This window comes from Mastigoproctus giganteus, chromosome 9 (assembly GCF_048544385.1).
Source record: "Mastigoproctus giganteus isolate SK-2022 chromosome 9, ASM4854438v1, whole genome shotgun sequence".
NCBI lineage: Eukaryota > Metazoa > Arthropoda > Arachnida > Uropygi > Thelyphonidae > Mastigoproctus > Mastigoproctus giganteus.
In genome coordinates, this window is record NC_143583.1 from 31,464,769 (window position 1) to 31,482,851 (window position 18,083).

General features: G+C 37.1%; 1 protein-coding gene across 1 annotated transcript in view; it reads left to right on the plus strand.

The window, feature by feature from the left end:
- Positions 1-18,083, plus strand: part of LOC150080133 (uncharacterized) — a 348,537-nt gene that overhangs the window by 176,012 nt on the left and 154,442 nt on the right. The window contains exons 10-11 of the mRNA XM_090380622.1: positions 10,596-10,703; positions 15,794-15,904. Of these exons, the coding sequence (XP_090236748.1) occupies positions 10,596-10,703; positions 15,794-15,904 (219 nt within the window). The remainder of the gene's footprint in view (positions 1-10,595; positions 10,704-15,793; positions 15,905-18,083) is intronic.

Here is an 18,083-nt window from a genome sequence, read left to right on the forward strand (position 1 = left end):
TCAACAGTTTCTCCTCCACTTTACTCCCAGTTATTTCAAGATTCTGTAGCTTACTGCTAGAGTTGAATACACCTCTGGCATTCCCCTCGCTGAATACCTCCTCATGTGTGAATGTCGATGCAAAATATTCATTTAGTTTGTTAGCTACCTGAGCAGGATCATCAACACTTGACCCATCAATATCAAGTGGACCAATCTGATTCATCCCCTTCCTTCTAGAGTTTACATAAGTAAAGAACTCTTTGCTGTTTTTCTTTGCATCCCTTGCCAAGGATTTCTCGTAATCTGCCTTCGCCTGCCTAACCTCCTTTGTAACTTGGTTGCATATCAACTTGTATCTATCATAGGCTTCTGTGTCATGTGTTAATTTGTATGTATCCCATGCATTTTTCTTCTCTGCCATATGCCTCATTAGTTCATCTGACATCCATTTTGGCCTAAACCTTGAACAATATTTCTTAGTTGGTATGTAAAGCCTAGTAGCTTCCAAGATAAGTTCTTTGAATGCTTCCCATTTTGAATTTGCTGTTGGTAACGTCATCAGTTGGTCCCACTGTATAGAATTTAAATACTGTCTCAGTCCATCGTAGTCGCCTTTACGGAAGCAATAACCCTTCCCTTTACCCCTAATGGTAGTTACCTCTTTGAGTAAATCCCACTTCAGCACACTGTGATCACTGCCACCTAGTGGTTCATTTATCTGCAGATTCTTAATGCATGAAGAATCACTGCTGATAATCAAATCAAGAGTATTACTCCCTCTAGTTGCCTCCCGAACATGCTGATGTAGAAAACAATCATCCAATAAATCCACAAAAGCCCTGCTAGTGTGTGAGTAACCAGCCCCCAAAATCCAGTCAATATCTGGGAAATTAAAATCTCCCATTATAAGACACTCTGATTTACTGGCCCACTCTATTTCCCTGTACAGTTCCTTATTATACTCATCAGAGTCATTAGGCCTATAGCACACTCCTACTCTCAATTTTGATCTCCCAATGTTTATGTCACACCAAACTGACTCCACACTGCACTGTCCAGCGATGTCGACTGGCTTCACTTCCTTGGTTTTTATGTGTTTCTTAACTAATAGCATAACACCTCCCCCCTTCCTATCCTGTCTATCCTTTCTGTAGACGTTGTACTCCCCAAATTGCAGTTCCGCATCCCTTATATCTGTGTGACACCACGTCTCTGATATCCCAACAATATCTGCCTTCGATGTTTTGAGCAATACCTCAAATTCATCAAATTTATTTACTAAACTCCTAGCATTGGTGTACACGCAAGTATACCTGCACCTGTTTCTATTCTTAGCTACCCTAACACAACCCATATGTTTACTTGTACCGCAATGGCTCCCAGCAGTCTCTGAAATACCATGCATCTTGTTTTTCAGGCTTCTGCCCATTCTAATAGAAGCAGTGCAAGAATCTCTTTCAACTCTGCCAGTGGCTACTGTCAATCTATTGGTCTTTGTCTCCCCCCAAGCTAGCAGTTTTCCGACCCACCTAACACTGCCTCGACAGCATCAGCAAATATTCTTGCACCCTTTCTATTTAAGTGTATCCCATCCCTGTAGAAGCAATCTCTCCTGTTAACAAGTACAGTCCAGGCTGAAAAAAATTCTACCCCTTGAGTCTTGCACAATCTTTCCAGGGCCGAATTGATCGACAAAGCTCTCATCATATACTCCCTCCTATCGTGTCTGGGCAGAATTGCAGACACTTTCAAATTCAACCCTAATTCTCGGCTTTTGTTCAACAGTGACCTGTACTTGTTAAGTAATTCTGCCGGTCTCCTACTCTTAATATTATTAGTGCCAACGTGTACAACTATATCACCTTTTGTGCCCTTAAAAGATGATATTTGCTCTACAACGTCATCAACCTTTTCCCCTGGCAGACATACCCTGGTCCTGTTCCATTTAAATTTACAATAAATTTCAGTAGATCAAACAAAATAAATGTGATTATACAAATAAAACGTTACTGATAATAAAATACTGAATTAAGATAGAATAAAACAAATGTAGTTTACAGTGAATATACAAATAAAATGATAATAAAATACTGAATTAAAATGCAATAAAATATACTAGATTAAAAGCGCTAAAATAACTGAAGCTTTCAAAGGCTTCTGCCTTCTTCCTCAACAGTGTTGAGGAAGAAAGCAGGTTTTAATTCAGGTAATTATGGATTATTGTTCTGTTATTTGTATTATTTTTGATTTGATATATTTACATGGTTTGTAGTTTTTTGTAAAGATAACTTCATTTCTTTAGTATGTGAATATACAGGCAGTTCTCGCTTTATGAATTTTTGCTTTATGAGTTTTATTCCCCATGTATCAAGCATCTACAAAATCGAAAATATGAACATTAATTGAAAAAAATCATTGTTAAACATTTATAAATGCAGCATTTTAAACCACGCATAGCTATACAATTCAGTGTACCCTGCTTTACGATATTAATCAGTTCCAGAGACACCATCGTATCGTTAAAATATCTTAATGTGAAACCAATAACATTGTTTTTTGGTAATTTGTTTAAAGATCTTGGTAGTTGAAATTTTCGCTGTATAACTAAGCTATTTATCTCTAAAATGCCATTTTTAAGGTCACGCTCGTGACCTTAAAATGTGGCCATATAAAAATGTCGTGAGCATGGTTTGTAAATTGTATTAGTTACCAATTCAAATCATTATTTATTTATTTATTTATTTTCTGCTTTATTAGTTTAAATTGACATATTAACTTATTTTCTAGAGTAGCTTTATATTCCTATTTACGGTACTTAAGTTTAAAGTAACTTAGATAGAGATTTTGTAGGTATTACTGAGTATCGGAAAGGGTATCAAATCCACGTGTTTACCGTTCGTAAATAGCTGCCATTGTTACGGGAAAATTAATCAGTAAAATCTATTAATCTTGTTGAACTTTATTGGCAATTAAATGGAACTTTTAACTATACATATAACCACTTAGGTTACGTAACATAAATAATTAGTAAAAATAAATAATTAATACATAACTTGATACGGAAGTTACATAAAGGGATTTCGTAGATAACACTCGTTACTGAAACATAAATATTTCGTAGATAACACTCGTTACTGAAACGTAAATATTTCGTAGATAACACTCGCAGATTTCGTAAATAAAACTCGTTACTGAAACAAATATTTCGTAGATAACACTCGTTGTTGTTTGGTTTTTAGGAGCATTAGCAACTAAGGCCATATTGCTCCGGGATATGCGGTGGTCAGTCCCTGACCTTTCCGCATCCTCCGTATTTGGTGGTGACGGGCTCGAACCCCGGGCTAATCAAGAAGCGTGTGCTGCGCACTGCTGCTCCTTCCCACCTGGCTACGGAGGCGCCATAACACTCGTTACTGAAACGCAAATATTTCGTAGATAACACTCGTAGATTTCGTAGATAACACTCGTTACTGAAACATAAATATTTCGTAGATAACACTCGTAGATTTCGTAGATAACACTCGTTACTGAAACATAAATATAGCGTTATAACTGTGTTGGGATACAAGGTTAGGATTTAATTTTGTACAGAAATTGAAATTTTATTGAAAGTAAATCGAAATCATGACTCAAACCAGAGCAGCAAAGCAAAAGGCTCAAGCTAATGGGAATGCTGTGGCTCAGGGGAGAACTGAGGGGGGCAGTTGTCCTCTGAATCACAGCCTTTTAAGATGCACTATTTGCTTGATGTTTGCGGAGCAGTCAGTTATGGGACATGATACTGCCATGGGGGATGTCTTTGTATGTGTGTGATGCAAGGAGTGTAAGGAAATCAGGCGACAACTCAGCGTTGTTATGGGCCTATATGAGAGCTTGAAGGACAGGGTGGATGCCCTCGAAGGATTACAAGTGAGGGGCCCATCAAGCTCTCAGCTGCCTACACCAATGCCAGAGCTTGCACTTGGTCATCGCGCAACACAGCAGCAACCCCCAAGGCAGAATGCGCTGGTCCCAAAGGAACTAGTAGTTGTTGGTGACTCTATTGTCAGGGAAACGGGAAACATGCTTTGTAAAAAGGATAGGTGGAACAGGACCAGGGTATGTCTGCCAGGGGCAAAGGTTGATGACGTTGTAGAGCGGATATCATCTTTTAAGGGCACAAAAAGTGATATAGTTGTATACGTTGGCACTAATGATATTAAGAGTAGGAGACTGGCGGAATTACTTAACAAGTACAGGTCACTGATGAAAAAAAGCCGTGAATTAGGGTTGAATTTGAAAGTGTCTGCAATTCTGCCCAGACACGATACGAGGGAGTATATGATGAGAGCCCTGTTGATCAATTCGGCCCTGGAAAGATTGTGCAGGGCTCAAGGGGTAGAATTTTTTTCAGTCTGGTCTGTACTTGTTAACAGGAGAGACTGCTTCTACAGGGATGGGATACACTTAAATAGAAAGGGTGCAAGAATGTTTGCTGATGCTATCAAAGCAGTGTTAGGTGGGTCGGAAAACTGTAGGATTGGGGGGATACAAGGACTAATAGATTAACAGTAGCCACTGGCAGAGGAGAAGGTGATTCTTGCACTGCTTCTATTGGAATGAGCAGCAGCCTGGAAAATAAGATGCAGGATATTTCAGAGACTGCTGGGAATCATGGGGGTACAGGTGAACACATGGGTTGTGTTAGGGTGGCTAAGAGGAAGAGCAGGTGCATGTATACTTTCGTGTACACCAATGCTAGGAGTTTAGTAAATAAATTTGATGAATTTGAGGTATTGCTCAAAACATCAAAGGCAGATATTGTTGGGATTTCAGAGATGTCGTGTCACACAGATATAAGGAATGCAGAACTGGAATTTGGGGAGTACAATGTCTACAGAAAGGATAGACAGGATAGGAAGGGAGGAGGGGTTATGCTATTAGTTAAGAAACATAAAATCCAAGGAAGTGAAGCCAGTCGACATCGCTGGACAGTGCAGTGTCGAGTCAGTTTGGTGTGACATAAGCATTGGGAGATCAAAATTGAGAGTAGGAGTGTGCTATAGGCCTAACGACTCTGATGAGTATAATAAGGAACTGTACAGAAAAATAGAGTGGGCCAGTAAATCAGAGAGTCTTATAATGGGGAATTTTAATTTCCCAGATATTGACTGGAATTTGGGGCCTGGTCACTCACACACTAGCAAGGCTTTTGTGGATTTATTGGATGATTGTTTTCTACATCAGCATGTTCGGGAGGCAACTAGAGGGAGTAATACTCTTGATTTGATTATCAGTAGTGATTCTTCATGCATTAAGAATCTGCAGATAAATGAACCACTAGGTTACAGTGATCACAGTGTTCTGAAGTGGGAGTTACTCAAAGAGGTAACTACCATTAGGGGTAAAGGGAAGGGGTATTGCTTTCGTAAAGGCGACTACGATGGACTGAGACAGTATTTAAATTCTATACAGTGGGATCAACTGATGATGTTACCAACAGCAAATTCAAAATTCAAACTTATCTTGGAAGCTACTAGGCTTTACATACCAACTAAGAAATATTGTTCAAGGTTTAGGTCTAAATGGATGTCAGATGAACTAATGAGGCATATGGCAGAGAAGAAAAATGCATGGGATACATACAAATTAACACGTGACACAGAAGCCTATGATAGATACAAGTTGATCTGTAACCAAGTTACAAAGGAGGTTAGGCAGGCGAAGGCAGATTACGAGAGATCCTTGGCAAGGGATGCGAAGAAAAACAGCAAAGAGTTCTTTACTTATGTAAACTCTAAAAGGAAGGGGATGAATCAGATTGGTCCACTTGATATCGATGGGTCAACTGTTGATGACCCTGCTCAGGTAGCTAACAAACTAAATGAATATTTTGCATCGACATTCACACATGAGGAGTTATTCAGCGAGGGGAATGCCAGAGGTGTATTCAACTCTGCCAGTAAGCTAGAGAATCTTTTATAACTGAGAGTAAAGTGGAGGAGAAATTGTTGAAGATAAACACAAGAAAGGCACCTGGGGTGGATGGGATCTATCCAGTTATATTAAAGGAGGCAGCAAAGGAAGTAAGCAAACCCTTAGCCATAATTATGAGAGCTTCCTTGGACTCAGGGGAGGTACCCATAGACTGGAAATGTGAAAATGTGACCCCAATTCACAAAGGAGGATCAAAGGCTGACACAAGTAATTATAGACCTGTGAGCTTAACTTCTGTTCCAGGAAAATTAATGGAGGCACTGGTTAAAGAAGCACTGCAGGATCATTTAGACAAGACTTCAGTTATAGCTCAGACACAGCATGGTTTTGTTAAGGGGAAGTCTTGCCTGACAAACTTGATTGGATACTATGATGCAGTCACAAAAGAACTGGATGCAGGGAATAACTTTGATATTATATACTTAGATCTTAGAAAGGCTTTTGATACTGTTGCACATGGAAGACTGCTGCACAAATTGGAGCAGTGTGGCATTGGAGGCAAATTGCTGCTATGGATAAAGGGGTGGTTCAGCGGGAGAAGACAGAGAGTGGTAATCAATGGACACTGCTCATTGTGGACTAATGTTATTAGTGGAGTCCCTCAGGGTTCAGTATTGGGTCCTTTATTGTTTTCTGTATTTATAAATGATATTGATGATGGTATATCAAGCTTAATGTCCAAGTTTGCAGATGATACGAAGGTTGGCAGGGTTGTCAAGGACACTACTGACACTATTCTGCTGCAACAGGATCTGGAAAGGTTGAGCAGATGGGCTGAGAGGTGGCAAATGAAGTTTAACATTGACAAATGTAAAGTACTACATATGGGAAACAGCAACCCCAGAGCAACGTATCAACTCTGTGGTACTACACTGACAGTGGTAGAGAATGAAAGGGATCTGGGGGTGGTGGTGGTGCAGGCAGATATGAAGTTCTCTGAGCAGTGCAGACGGGCTGCAAGAGTAGCTCATGGTGTATTGTCAATGATATATAGGAATTTTTCTAGCAGGGATAAGGAGGTGATTATTCCCTTGTATAAGGCAATGGTCAGGCCACACCTAGAGTACTGTATAGAGGCCTGGAGGCCTCATTTCAAGAAGGATGTAGAGCTGCTGGAATGAGTACAGAGAAGGGCAACAAGATTAGTGAATGGAACAAAGGGGTGCTCTTACGAAGAAAGGCTTAAGTTTTGCGAATTACAGTGTCTACAGACTAGGCACCAGCGAGGTGATCTGATAGAGGTGTACAAAGCCTTGAATGGTTTGAGCATGCTCAATGCTGATCGGATTCTTCCTCTTGCTCAGAATAATCACCTGAGAGGGCATAAATTCAAATTGAGGAAAGACAGATGTAGGATAGATGTGCGGAAATTTGCCTTTAGCCAGCGGGTGGTTGGTAGGTGGAACAGACTTCCATCCCTTGTCGTGGAAGTTGATAGCCTAAATAAGTTTAAGGCTCAGATGGACAGGTATTTCGAACGAACAGAGGGGTGAAGTGGAAGTGGTTATTTTTTATTTATTTATTTTACTTTTTTTTTTTTTTTTTGGCTGATGCTGCATAAGCTTGCTTTCTTGCATCAAATGCGTCTACTAATGCTAATGCTAGTTAAAATGCACTACATCATTATCATATGTTCTGTTATAAGAATCAATTTTAAACGCCTTTGTGATATTTTTCTAAAGCATATTTCTGGAGGTTCTTTCATATGTGAAAATACTGATAGCTGGAATTGTGTGGTTTTTTGTTATTATGGTGAAATGTGTTTCCCCTTTACTGAAATCTTCAATCGTATAAAAAACAAATTTTCAGAATCTTCTCTTCATTCCTTTTTTTTAAGCTTCGTAAACTTGTTACTCAGTGCAAATCGTGTTAGTTGCAATTTGTGAGTTCCATTAAAAAATGCTTATGCATCTATTGAAATTTATGAAGAAAAGAGAAGATTATCTTGGAAACAAATAAATGCCTCTTGAAACATTTCTGAAGAATATGACTCCTTGTGGAACAAACCAACGCGCGCCAAGCCAATGATGAGTGATCAACGAGTGTGCATTAAGTCGATGATGATGGTGAAGAATAAACATCCTTTAACATTTGTAAGTCGTAAATAATTTCTCTATTATTATAATTTGCTTGATTTTACAGGCTACTTTTTCATTTCTTTCGATAAATCAGTCATTGTTTAAACAAACTAATTAGTTAACTAATTTCATTGTTGAGAACATAACCCTTATTTTTAACCTTATGTCTATGGGAAATAAATTCCCGCTTTACGAGCACGTGCTAGGAACGAATTAACTCGTAAAGTAGAGAACTACCTTTTTTTAAGTGTAAAATATAGTAAGTAGATATTTATTCTTAGAATTAGACTAATGAAAATACGGTGTACCCTGGGAGCAATATATGTGTTGACCGAAAAGGGGGGGGGGAGAAAGATAGGAATCGAAATTAAAATAAATATAACAAAGGAAAAAATAAATAAACCAAATGGAATTTGAAGAGACGACCAAGGTGGAAATAGCATTGCGGTGTCATTCATAATTTTAGTGTCTTCTTCAGAGGTCATCCACCAAAATAATGAAAAAGACAGCAATGTTCTTACTTCTGTTTCCGACATGTTCTGTATGTCAAGATACACGTGCGAAAAAACCACGTGGTAAATCTAGTATAAATTTTGAATATAATTTAGAATAAAGTTAGCCAGTACAAAAAATTGTGTTGATAAAGTAATACATACAGATCATGGATGACCTTACAGAAGTAAGTAGAACGATATGAAGGTGGAAAAACCAAAGAAACAAAGACAAAGGAAAAGAAAATTCGAATGACGGGAACTTACCGCTACTGGTCGGGCTGACAGAAAAGACTGTGTCAGAGGATTACCAGTGTATTTATGCGAGGGCACATTAGCGGCGCCTAGCGTTGAACCAAATTTCGGTGTACGTTTGAGATGAAATTAAATTACGTGGACGGTGAAAACTACACTAGGATTAAGTACATGATGCTCCAACTGCCCAGGATAGCAAGAAATATAATAGCTGACAAAGTAGCAGTAGAAGGCAGCTAAACTTTGTTAAGACGAAAAACAGCTTTGGTAAAGTTAGAAAAATAGAGCCCCGCTTTTGCGGTCGATAAAATTATGAATGACACCGCAATGCTATTTCCACCTTGGTCGTCTCTTTAAAATTCCATTTGGTTTATTTATTTTTTCCTTTGTTATATTTATTTTAATTTCGTTTCCTATCTTTCTCCCCACCCCCCTTTTTTCGGTCAACACATATATTGCTCCCAGGGTACACTGTATTTTCATTAGTCTAATTCTAAGAATAAATATCTACTTACTATATTTTACACTAATAATAATAATCCCTTATATATACATTATGGTTGTAGGGTATTTTTGCGTTAGCAGTGACCCTGATCCATATTTCATGTTAACGTAATACTGCTTATCTAATCTTATCTAAATCTTAGTTTTCTTCCCCCCTCCCCCGCATATACCAATAGCTTCTCCATTCTATTATTCTATAAGATTATATATATATATATTTTTTTTTTTTTTTTTCCCTTCCTCTTCATGTTTTCAATTGAGGTTTCTTTTTTACCCTGTCTTTGTAACATTAATTGAGTTTTGCATTCTACCAGGAATAAAATGGTTATGGCCACCAAGTATAAAAAGAAATTGGTTAATACCATCTTTACTTTAGATCTTTCAGTCTTACATAAGTTCTTCACTGATGTGACAAAAAACACCAAAATGGGCTGTATAAAGTTATCTGTGTCCATGTGCTGGTCAGTAGTAATTGCCATAAAAAGGTAAAGTGCAGCCATTATCAACCCACTGTAGGATGGAAGTCTCCTCAACAATTCATGCTGAGGGAAAATGGACCATAATCTGCCACGCTGGTCCAGTGCAGGTTGGCAGATCGACTGTATTCAGCAGTCAGGGGCTTGAACACTGGTCTACTCAAAGAGCGTGTGCTACTGCACTCCCGCTCCTGACCACTCGGTTACGGACGCTTACGTAATTGCCTTAGCCTGGTTTAACTGGGCTATGACAAGATTTATTGGTGTCCTTCTGTTAATGTTGTCTGTGCAAGTTTTGAGACAAGAGCAGTTTATGTACCTAATGAATATTTATTCTTAAGGAACTTCTTACTTGATAAAATTCCAATGTCTGTTTCAGTGCTTCCTTCTAAAATAATTTAAAAAATATCTAGAAGTAACTTAACGACATACAAAATAATAAAACAGTAAAATTTCGAGAAAGAGATTTTAAAATAGTCAAAATTACATTAAAAAAAAAGCAAATACTAATTTACTAAATTTTTAGAATAAGTGAAAATTTATGCTTTTTACCGTAATTGAAAACGTTTGGACAGTTCTGGTGAATGAATTATATTTTAGTGAAGATGTATATTTTTATCATAAATTTATGGAACAATATTGAACAGAAGCCTGAAATAATCAAACATTTTAAGTGACATGATTAATATATATAATTAAGACTACACATTACTATACAAAATTTTTGACATCAGTTTGTGTTTGAATAGAATTGGAATAAACTGCTTTTTTTTCCTTTTGATACTAGTTATAACCTTATTAGATACAGACATAATTTGTTCCCTTTCTTCAAGGACCGGGTGGTATCAGCTCTCAGAAGTAGTGAAGTGGGAAATTCATCTGGTTCAGTTTCAACTAAAAGAAAAGGTTTTCAGAAACACTTTATCTATGCTGATTATTGGGTATGATAGTTTTAATATATTTTTGGTTTCTCATTGATAAATATTTACTTTTCTTTAAATTAACCATATAATAACAAAATTCTTAGTCATTTAATGTACTTCATTGAAATGTTGTTATATTATATTTTTATAAGATACAAATGAAAAATCATTTATTGCATTTGTAATGATATAAATGATTTCCCCCCATCTTTGTGAAGATACCTAAACAGTATATGATTAAACATGATAGAACATGATCAAACAGATCATGCACTGCAGGTAACTGATGTGAGGAAAGTGCCAACAATTTCCACAAGATCTCTCCAAATTCTGTTGGGTCTGGGATTGATTTTCTCAAACAGAACTAATGTGCTTTATGCTGGCCAACCTTTAGAAATTGTAATTCATAAAATTTCTGATACGAATCTAGCATTTCTGCCAAAATGCTTCTTTACATACTGTTTAGGTAGCAGTATAACATAATCAAAGAAAAAAAAAAATAATAAGATAAAATTGAGGCCACACAAAAATTAAAAAGACATAAAGTATCTTAAGAATGCCTAGAGATGAACAGCATGCCTGGCGAGATTGGCTAAAAACACACATATGAGAAGAAATTTTGAATATATGAATTACAGCCTGTGGTAACTAGATTCTTAGGAGGAGATCTGATCATGATTTATGAGATTCTGTGTGTGGGGATAAAATGAAAGTTTCAAAGTTTTAAATGATGTCAGAAACATGGGAACATAGATTAAAACTAATAGGTCAGAATAATCTTAGTTTTAATACAATCATGATCCAAAGTTTGCCGTGACAATATAGTGGTTTTTTCACTTATTTGGAGAGATCTGGGCACGAGTCCCATCATAGACTGAAGGAAATATTTAAAGATCTTTTCAATCGTGGGTGTATTTACCAATCTTGCCAATCTTAGATGGTCACATATTTACCAGGGAACTACTTGCAGAAACAACTTGTTCCAGCAGTCAAGAACTCAACTCACTGGCTGGCTAAAAGCAAACTTTCTACAATCTGGTCTGAACTTCTTTCTTGAATTTATGGTCTCTGGGCCCAAAATTATTTATAACAGTAAAAATTTTGCCTTCATTCATTTTACTAATCCCTCTCAAAGTCTTATAAACCTTAGTCAGAAATCCTCTAAGGTGCCTGGTTGCCAAGCACTGTAGCCCACATAATCGAAGCCTTTCCTTATGGTTGTCTTTTTGTTGATTTCACAATTCAGATTGCCCATCCTTGAACCCTTTCAAGAAGCTCAATGTCTTTTACATTTTGAGAATCATTCCCAACTCTACCTGCACCTACCGTTAATCCATTAGTCTGTGAATACCCCCAAGCTAGCAGTTTTTTGACCCACCTAACATTGCCTCGATAGCATCAGCAAATATTCTTGCACCCTTTCTATTTAATTGTATCCCATCCCTGTAGAAGCAATCTCTCCTGTTAACAAGCTAAGACCACGCTGAGAAAAACTCTACCTCACGAGTCTTGCACACAATCTCTCCAGGTATATGATGAGAGCCTTATCAATCAGTTGACAAGGCTCTCATTATATACTCCCTCCTATTGTGTCTGGGCAGGATTGCAGACACTTTCAAAATTTAACTGTAACTCGCAACTTTTTTTCAACATTGACCTGTACTCGTTAAGTAAATCTGTAGATCTCCTACACTTAATGTCATTAATGCCAATTTATACAACAGTATCACCCTTTGTGCCGTTAAAAGATGATATCTGCTCTACGACGTCATCGACTTTTGCCCTTGGCAGACGTACCCTGGTCCTATTCCACCAATCCTTTTTGCACAATATATTTCCCTTTTTCCTGACATTTGAGCCACCGACAATAACTAGTTCCTGTGGGACCAGCGCATTCTATCCTGAAGATTGCCCCTGTGTTGCCTGGTGCACAGGAGCAAGCTCTGGCGTTGGGCATCTGAGAGATTGATGAGCCCCCCCCCCCCCCATTTTAATCCCTTCAAGGGCATTAGCATTAGTAGAGGCATTTGATGCAAGAAAGCAAGCTTATGCAGCATCAGCCAAAAAAAAAAAACCCACTTCCACTTCACCCCTCTGTTCGTTCAAAATACCTGTCCAGCTGAGCCTTAAACTTATTTAGGCTATCAACTTCCACGGCAAGGGATGGAAGTCTGTTCCACCAACCAACCGCTCGCTGGCTAAAGGCAAATTTCCGCACGTCTATCCTACATCTGTCTTTCCTCAATTTGAATTTATGCCCTCTCAGGTGATTATTCTGAGCGAGAGGAAGAATCCCATCAGCATTGAGCATGCTCAAACTATTCAATGCTTTATACACCTCGCTGTTGCCTAGTCTCCAGACATTGTAATTTGCAAAACTTAAGCCTTTCTTCGTAAGAGCACCCCTTTGTTCCATTCACTAATCTTGTTGCCCTTCTCTGTACTCGTTCCAGCAGCTCTACATCCTTCTTGAAATGAGGCCTCCAGACCTGTATACAGTACTCTAGGTGTGGCCTGACCATTGCCTTATACAAGGGAATAATCACCTCCTTATCCCTGCTAGAAAAATTCCTATATATCATTGACAATACACCATGAGCTACTCTTGCAGCCTGTCTGCACTGCTCAGAGAACTTCATATCTGCCTGCACAACCACCCCCCCAGGTCCCTTTCATTCTCTACCACTGTCAGTGTAGTACCATAGAGTTGATACGTTGCTCTGGGGTTGCTGTTTCCCATGTGTAGTACTTTACATTTGTCAATGTTAAACTTCATTTGCCACCTCTCAGCCCATCTGCTCAACCTTTCCAGATCCTGTTGCAGCAGCATAGTGTCAGTAGTGTCCTTGACAACCCTGCCTACCTTTGTATCGTCTGCAAACTTCGACATTAAGCTTGATATACCATCATCAATATCATTTATGAATACAGAAAACAATAATGGACCCAACACTGAGCCCTGAGGGACTCCACTAATAACATTAGTCCACGATGAGCAGTGTCCATTGATTACCACTCTCTGTCTTCTCCCCCTCAGGCACCTGGCATCTACTTGAATCTTCAAACTCTCATAGATGCCCATAAGAACACTGAGTTGCCACCTAATTTCTTCACATTCTCTGCACCTAGAACGCACAAAGACATCCTCCACAGCTAGATCATGTCCTGCTCTTGTAAGATCTGCAAACATGTCACATTTTGCACATTTTTTAGACCTTGATGCGTTGGAGAATCACCTCCTTTGGTTCTACCCTGAACCACAGCACTTTTGCTACTTTGTGCACGTTGCTTTGCTGCTCTAGTTCGGGGCATGATTTCTGGTTAAATACAATTTAATTAACAATAAAAATTATTAAGGTTTATAAATTAATTGATTAATTGCCAATACTATACTTTCATAATGTCTTTTTCTAATGAGATCTTGCTGGCTTTAACATTTCCTAGAAAACGAATGGAAACATTTCGAAAGGCTTTTCATGCTGTTTCTCAGTATTACTAAGGTCACATTTGAACTGTTCATCTTTGAAAAGTTGCCTTATTTGTAGACCAGTGAAAATTCATGCCTTAATTTTCTGTGTACTAAGTTTTGGGAATTTCTCTTGCAAGTATGTAAATGCAAGACCGTTCACTTCCAAAGTCTTCACAAAATTTTTCATGAACCATGGTTTGATGTGGAGTGGTGGAAGCAAAACTTTATTTATATCTACCAGAGGTTCGAATTCCTTCATTTTTTTCTCAATTTGCAGATAGTTTAGTTTCAGTCCACTTAAACTTTATAGAAAATATTTTCTCAAAGTTGAAGTGTCTCAAAGATTTCAAAGTTTGGTCCATATCACATTCGGTGCATGACATTTCCGTGTGATACACCAACTTCCTGCATAGAATTCATTGAATTGTCATACCCAACAATGTTACATACAGTGAAATGTCATACACCTAATTGTGTCGTACACTGAACTGTCATGCATTGAATCATTTCGTATACCAAATTGTCATGCACCGAATTGTCATATACTGTTGCACAATGAATTGTACTTCACTCAATTGACATGATTCCCTCAAATTTTCATATTATTTGAGTAAAATTCCAGGTGTAGAGAAATTTTATAACTAGAGAAGACAATGTAGTTCAGTGAAAAGGCACCACTTTTTCTTGTTTTCCAGCTTACTCGAAACATGTTTTCAATAACTGTGTTTCTGAAAACATGATTCAGATTATTCCAAAGCTTGAAGTAAATTGATTCTGAAAGTGTTCCCATCCTCTTTATTCTGGGATTCTCTTCTGTACAATTTACTTGTGATATATATATTTTCTTAAAATTCAAAGATATATTCCTTGTTCCAAGGGCTATATCTTTGATGTTGTGTTTGGTGGTAGGAATTTAATTTAAACTGCAGTTAACATTGGATTAAATTCAGGATGTACAATTAGCAATAAAAAAAATATTTTTTTTCTTTATTTGTTATGATTTGATCAAACTTCAACAGCCATTTATAAAAAAAATTTAGCTATCATTGAAACCTTTTGATTTGCAAAATGTTGCATAGGGAGGGTTTTTACACAAGAAAAACATCTTGGCTTGAATTTTTCAGTCACCAGAGAGGGGATAGTTTCTTGGTTCCATTCTTGTTGTCACCAAAAGGGGATGTTAAATGTTCATTATTATAATTACTACCATGACAAGAATCACCTTTTATAGTCAAACACTTCTAAAACAAACCTCATGTTGTCTGCATTGAATATATTATTAGGGCTGTAATTTTCAAGGATTTAAGAGATTTTTACAGTCCTTAACTCTAATATTTGAGCTTTCTCCACAAACAGTATCATATATTTTTAAAAAAAAATATTGAGAACTGAATTAAATGCTGTTGGGTTAACAAGTATTTTAAAATATTATTTTTATGGAGGTTTTTTGGATGTTGTACAGTTTCAAGATATTGAGAGTCTACTGTTTTCTCTGCTAATTAAAGCTGAATTGTTTATTGAAGTTGAATAAAGCAAGGATTTGGTTGTCTTAAAACAATTAAGGCATTAAACTAGTATTATTTACAATAACTGTGACAGATTAAATTTTTAATATCTTAACTTAAATAATTATTTTTAGGAGGAATATGATCCAAACCATATTTGGAATCAAGGTTTTGCTTTAATTTCATCTCAAGGAATATCACTTCAGTCAGCTTGTTTCCTGTGTGGAAGCGTAGGACAAGAAGAGGTAAGAACCATTTCTTTTAACATTAGCATTAGTAGAGGCATATACAAGAAAGCCAGCTTATACAGCATCAACCAAAAAAAAAAAAAAAAAAAAAAAACACCCTTCCCATTTCACTCAGCCATTCACTCCAAAAGTTTGTCTAGTTCTGTCTGGAATTTATTTAAGCTGTCAACTTCCACAACAAGAGACGAAAGTTTGTTCCAGCAATGAACTGCCTGCTGGCTAAAGGCAAATTTCCACACATCTATTCTACAACTGTCTTCCTTCAGTTTGAATCTATGCCCCCTCAGGATGTGTAATCTGAGCAAAAGGAAGAATCCCATCAGCATTGAACTTGCTCAAACCATTGAAGGCCTTATACACCTCAGTCAGATCACCTTGCAGGTGCCTAGTCTCCAGATGCTGCAATTTGCAGAATTTAAGCCTTTCTTCATAAGAGCAACCCTTTGTTCCACTCACCAATCTAGTTGCCCTTTTTTGTACTCATTCCAGCAGCTCTACATCTTTCCTAAAATGAGGCCTCCAGACCTGTATACAATAAGGTGATTATCCCCTTGCATTTCCTTATGCAAGGGGATAATCATCTCCTTATTCCTGTTAACAAAATTCATGCATATCATTGACAAGATCCCATGAGCTGCCCTAGCAGCCTGCCTACACTGATCAGAAAATTTCATATCTGACAAAATTCTTTCATTTAATTTGCTGGCATCTGTAACTTAAGACCATTGTTTTCAATCCCCCACCCTGACTTTTGATGCCAAAAATATATTTTTATATCCCAACATCTTTAAAAACAGTTATGTACAAATTAAATAAAGAATGTTACACAACTCCTCATGTCTCTTTGTGGAACACTAGGATGCTACACAGAACAGTTTTTTTTTTTTTTTTGAGAGTTAATTGTTTATTTAACACAGTGCTCATAGTTTCCACTGTTTCACTTAAGAAAACAAGCTAGGTAATTAAGAGCTAACTTCTAAATTAAATCATCATCATCATGAACTTGGTCTGGCTTAGGTCTTTTAAGACCTGTTCCATTGTAGCTCTTGGAGGTGGTCTTGATCCTGCCATCGTTGTCTTGGTCGACCAACATCTCTCTTGCCCATAGGTTTGTAGTTAAAGGCTAATTTTGGGATCCGGTCTGGGTTCATTCTTTCTATGTGGCTGATCCATTTTTCCTGATACTGTTTTATGTCATTTACTATGTTATCTACTTTTAATTTCTCGCAGATATCTAAATTTCTTTGGTGGTCTAGTCTTGTAAAGCCTAATAATGGTCTTAAAGATCTCATTTGTGCTGCTTCTAGTTTGTGTGCATATTTCTTATTTATGACCCAAGTCTCACAGCTGTAGAAGAGGGCTGGTTTTGAAGTGATGTTGTGCAGTCATAATTTTGTTTTCAGTTGTCATTTGTTTTCTGAAGTGGCATTTAATTGTTCCATTCATTTTATTTTATTTTTGTAGTTTAGTGTGGATGTCTTTCCCTTCATTTGATATTAAATTTCCCAAATAGGTGAAGTCAGATATTTGTTCTATTATTTTATCATCAATAACAATTTTGACTCTTTGTATGTTTTTTCCACATAATCCCATTGATTTTGTTTTTGAGGTGGAGATTTTCATCTTGTACTTTTTACTTATTTTATTAAGTTCATTTGCTGCTATCTGTAGTTCATCTTTGGATTTTGCAATTATAACTTGATCATCAGCATATATAATATAGTTTTTGGATTTTATTCCTGTTGTTCAACTGTATTCCATTGTTGTTTGTTTCCATTCTTTAAGAATTTTATTGATGTAGATATTAAATAAATTTGGTGATAGTCCACATCCTTGTTCCACTCCTTTATCGGTGTTAATTGGGTCTGATAATTGGCCATTAGAATATTTTATACAGACTTTTGAGTTTTTATGTAGGCTTTCGTTCAATTGCTTTCCCGAGTTGGGTTGGGATATTTTCTTCATGTAGAATCTGCCAAAGTTTTTCCCGGTTTACATTGTCATATGCTTTTTCATAATCAGTAAAGGGCAGAAATGTTGGTAGATTAAATTCCCTTCTTTTCTCCAAAATTTGTTGTAGTGAGAAAATGGCATCCATTGTGCTTCTCCCTTTTCTGAATCCACATTGTTCTTCTTCTAAGAATTGTTTACTGTATTTTTAAGTTTATTCCTTAGT